Below are 5,251 nucleotides of genomic sequence, written 5' to 3'. Positions count from 1 at the left end.
TGTGTCGTTAAAATTTCGTCGGAACGAAGTTACGGAAAGTTAATTAACAAACGGAGAGGTAACAATACGATAATCACTGTTTTATTATGGGCGAGCAATGAATAGTGAATGAGCATTTATAGGTATAGTGTCGGTCAGTCAGTTTTGTGAAGTATTTACTTTCAGGGAAATATTTGGTTCAGTATTGGTTATCGCGTATATCCAGTTACTCGATCGATTATCAATGAAATAGTAAAGTAAGCTTATTTTTACATTAGTTTAGTTTGGTTTCAATTTCGTGTAAAACTATATGAAAGCTGTCTGTGCCAGCCGTTCCTAATTTAGCAATTACAGATTAGAGAGAGAGCAGTTAGTCAACGCCAATCATCGCTGACTCTTGGGCTATTCTTTTACCAACAAATAGTGGGATTGACCATCAAATTATAATACCCCCACGATTAAAAGGTCGAGCATGTTCGATAGCCAGAGATTCGAATCCGCGTCTCGTATATTGCTAGTCGAGCGCCCTAACCACCAAGACATGTCAGTCCTTTACGTTAGATATCGTACTGTTAAAGATATATTTCTGTTTGAGCGTCGTTTATAAACTTAGGCACTTAGAGGTAAAGTTACAAAAGCGTACAAGTAAAGGAAGTTTACAGAAATGTCATGGAAGAAATAAACTAATTTGTAATTAATTATGTATCTATGCATATATATATATATATATAATACAAAACAGCAAATGTATTGGTATATGTTTTGTTTAACATTCTTAATGATAAAATTGATTTTGGTAAGCACGTGTTAAAATAAACTCTAATACTTTTTCTTCTGATAGTGTATTTAGACACAAAATGGCTTCCTGTAATGTTTTACATTTTCTAATTATTGAGACATTATGTTTGGGAAAGACGCTTAGGCTCACGAGATGAAACGTTACTATCCACAAAATTTGCTTGGATCGAAGTCTTGAAAAATTCTCGATCACACTTCCATTAGTCTATCACTATCAGTTCTGTGTTATAACGTGGAGAAGTAACGTATTGGAAGCCATAATTTCAATTATAACACTTTGTGAGATAAGTTACAATTTGCAAAGGAGTAATAGTCTAATCATTTGTGAACAGATCAAATTTTGTCGTAGTTTTTATTATTTTTAAAATTAAAGTCAATTTATTTTTTCATTTAATATTTAACAAACCTAAAATAACATGAATTTTATAGCAAATATCTGGAAGGGTACTGGTAGTGGTAGCAATAAAGAAACGCGCAAAGATGAGCTAGGAGTAGGAGGGACTTCGTCAGAATCGAAAGTTCTCTGCAGTGAAGAATCTTCATTGAAACCTAAAGGAAACACCGAAAATTTACTTGAGGAAGGCCGGACAGAGAGTACTGGAAGGAAAAGAAAAGATAGCGGTAGTTCTGGCTCCACTTCTGGCCCAGATTCTGATTTATCAGAAACTCCAGACAGCCCAGCATTGAAGGATGGTGCTGATGAAACAGAAAATTCAAAGCAATCCATTGGTGCTGGTACTGGTAGTAGCATTGCAGGTGACCTGGAAGAGGTATCGCATAAAGCAATTGAATCAGCAAAGTCATTTGGAAGTAAGTGCAATACTTTTTCCTGTTTCATGAAATTTTAGTTCCCAATATTTGGAAAAATTAATTTTGAATTTGAGGCAATGAGAGAAGATTTATCATTAGTGAATTCAATAATGAGTTCAAATTAAAAGATGATGTGGAACATATTTGGGGAATTGTTAATAGTGAATTGATAATGGATTCACCACAGGAACTCTAACCTTACTAATTTTGTCATATTTCTTTCAAGGCTTTTTCATGTTTTTTTTCCGAATGTTGCAGAAACTAATCCCTTGGAAATAAATAGAGAGATCACATATGTGGAGGTTGTGTTGTACGATGGTTAGATGGGAGAAACAAAAGGTTTTGATTAATGGAATCCACTCAGATCTATAAGACCCTTGTTACTGGTAGAGTACCTGCCTTGTTACTAGTTGAGTATTTACCTTGTTACAAGTTCAGTGCCTACTTGTAACTAGTTGAGTGGTCCCGCTACAATCCAGGGTTCAATTCCCCATGGTGGACACAGCAGATAACCTAATGTGGCTTTGCTCTAAAAAAAACAAAAAAAACTAGTTAAATGCCTGCTTTGGTTACTAGTAGAGTTCCTGCCTTGTTACTAGTAGAGTTCCTGCCTAGTTACTAGTTGAGTTTCTGCCTAGTTACTAGTAGAGTGCCTGCCTTGTTACTAGTAGAGTGCCTGCCTTGTTACTAGTAGAGTGCCTGCCTTGTTACTTGTAGAGTGCCTGCCTTGTTACTTGTAGAGTGCCTGCCTTGTTACTTGTACAGTGCCTGCCTTGTTACTTGTACAGTGCCTGCCTTGTTACTTGTAGAGTGCCTGCTTTGTTACTAGTAGAGTGCCTGCTTTGTTACTAGTAGAGTGCCTGCTTTGTTACTAGTAGAGTGCCTGCTTTGTTACTAGTTGAGTTCCTGCCTTGTTACTAGTTGAGTGCCTGTCTAGTTACTTGTGGAATGCTTGTCTTGTTACTAGTTAAGTGCTTGTTTTGTTGTTAGTGGAGTGTCTAAGGGGTCACTGATTGAGCTTTTGTTTTTTTCTTATTTACACTAATGATATTGATAATGGCATAATTAGTAAATTAGTAACATTTTCTGATAACAAAATACTCATGGGTATTTCTTATATTGAGGATGTTGAGGTAATACAGAATGACTTGGATCAATCGAAAGTAAGACAAGTATGTGCCAAATGATCTTTAATTATACTACTTATACTTGGGTTATCATAATTTGGTTCATATGTTTGATATAGGTGGAAACCAACTCAGTAGCATGACTGAAGAAAATAATCATGGCATATTGGTGAATAAGTTACTCAAGCCATCAAAGCATTGCTCTGTTGCTAGTAATAATTTCAGTGTTTTATATACATTCATTGCAAGTCAGTAGAGGTAATCATCTCTTTACACAAACCTATAAAAGTTAGAGCTTCTTATGAAATGCTGTGCTTTCTGTCACATTTGATCTAATATCATCGTTATGTGTTATATTATTGGCATTTGACTTACAGGTGTAACTGCATATTTTATACAGATGTTATGACAATATATTTTATTTAAAGGCAACCTTAGGTTGCTCCAGATATATTCAAAATCCCACCTTCCTAAAAATAAAACTTTGTACATGTTGAATAGGTGGCAGATGTATTGGTCTGTAATGTAGCTTGTTTGAATGTTACAAAATTCCTTATATTCAAAAATAATTCAAATGACATACTCCATGCACATGGGGACCCATATTCTGTTAGATTTCTCTTAGCGCTACCCAAATTTATAAGTTTTGTTTAGAAGTTGGAGAGCATCATTAGGCTATGCCTACATTTTTTCTAGTTTTTTTATTGAAATTACTTCTTTTTGTCTAAAAACCATTAATATAATCAAGTTTATTTTTGCTTAAAAAACTGATTCAAACTATCTAAATAAGATTGGATACTGAGTTTTTACAACAGTAAAGTACAACACTAATGTGCTACAAGTCCACATGAGATCTGTGCTGAACAAAAATAACACTGAATTACAGATATGTTGTTGTTGGCTGTGTGTTTAATATTTTAATTTAAATGTTTGCAGTTGTTTGCTATAGGCAGTTTGGTGTAAAGTAGTGATGATTTATGACATCTCAAAGTTTTGTGATTGCCTGGAATGTGGTTTAATAATATAAGATGTGAAGATAGGTGGAAGAAAGATAACTTATCACTCATTTAGTAAGACTAGAGTTGAAGGATTGTAGATTCTTGAGAAAGTCTTTGCTTCAGTGGTCTTAGTTCTCTTTTATGTTGTATAGTTAGGCTTATACTGTGGACATTAGATTCTGTGACATTTCTATAATGTATAATAAAAGAAATAAGTTGTTTCCTTTCATTGAGCGGACTAGACTTTAATAAATAACTCAAAAGAAACCATTATAACAATATGGTGAAAAATTGTGCGTACTCTTTGTTAAGTTTGTTTCCAATATTTATTCTTATCTGTTCCAAGACATGGGCACAAAGTTATGCCTTTTTTTTCTTCTCATTCTATTTTCTTATTCTCATTTCAATATACATATAATAATAAATAATACATGCATCTTTTGTGAATTTTAAAATGTTATAATGAATAAAGAAAACATTCATCCATTCTACTCGTACAATAAATAGCAGCTCAATCATACACTTTCTCGGCTACATTTCTAATGATAAAGTAACAAGTTACTTTGAATTGGTTTATAAATAATAATTAAGATATTATTCTAAGATATTCTATCATTGGCTAATTTCAAATACAACATTAAGGTATCCCTAACTTAGTGTTATAAATTTACTTGATTTATCAATAATCATTCACAAATGTACTCACTCACTGTCTGTCTTACTCAATTGATCACAGATGATAGATGCACCAACTCTCGATGAATTGAATAATAATCTTTTTGACACTGAATGCTCTTCATCATTCATGCTGATTCATTTATTTCTTGTATTTATATCGTACCCTTGTTTCTTTGCACTGCATGAAATTTACAGATCTCATTGTTATAATATTTGCGAGCTCTCTCTATCAAACATCTAAATTAAAACACTTAAAACAGTATGATTAATTAGTGCTACAGTTTCAGATAGCACTGTTCTACTTCACCTACAGCTTATTTTGCTTCATAATTAAGTTAATGGTAAGAAAGTTGTAAACTTTTGTTACCTGGTTGGACCTAAAGTATCTACCTCATTGAATAAGTTGGACATGGACTGCTTACTGTAGTTCAAATATTTCTGTTGAATAGTGGTTTCTAATAATTCCCTGAACAGCAAGAGAAACATTACTTACTGACTACTATACATTCCTGTTAGAACTGTGCAATTAACTTGATCAATTGATATAATCAATTAGTGTCACAAAAATGATCAACTAATTGAGTGTTTCTGATTATTTCAGCTATCACAGTAATCAAAATATTGTCATTATGATTTATTCTAATTTTAATTCAGGATTGTTCAGCTTAGTCGATTAGTTTTACAAAATAACCAACTAATTAAAATTTTTTTTATTCTTATTATTTTTGACTATTTCAACTATCCTTTACAAAATAACCAACTAACTGAAATTAGTAATTTTTTTATTCTTATTATTTTTGACTATTTCAACTATCTTTTACAAAATAACCAACTAACTGAAATTAGTAATTTTTTTTATTC

General features: G+C 32.6%; 1 protein-coding gene across 2 annotated transcripts in view; it reads left to right on the top strand.

The window, feature by feature from the left end:
* Positions 1-920: 920 nt before the first annotated feature.
* Positions 921-5,251, top strand: part of LOC106472572 (synapse-associated protein of 47 kDa-like) — a 50,496-nt gene continuing 46,165 nt past the window's right edge. For both annotated transcript variants that reach the window (XR_002613486.1, XM_013933225.2), the window contains exon 1: positions 921-1,587. Coding sequence is in view for 1 of the 2 variants with exons in the window: in XM_013933225.2 (XP_013788679.1) it covers positions 1,194-1,587 (394 nt within the window). In the remaining variant the exon portion in view is untranslated. The remainder of the gene's footprint in view (positions 1,588-5,251) is intronic.

Source organism: Limulus polyphemus, unplaced genomic scaffold (genome assembly GCF_000517525.1).
Source record: "Limulus polyphemus unplaced genomic scaffold, Limulus_polyphemus-2.1.2 Scaffold5427, whole genome shotgun sequence".
Classification (NCBI taxonomy): Eukaryota; Metazoa; Arthropoda; class Merostomata; order Xiphosura; family Limulidae; genus Limulus; species Limulus polyphemus.
The sequence above is the reverse complement of the archived record's forward strand: the minus strand, read 5'-3'. Positions and strand labels throughout refer to the sequence as shown.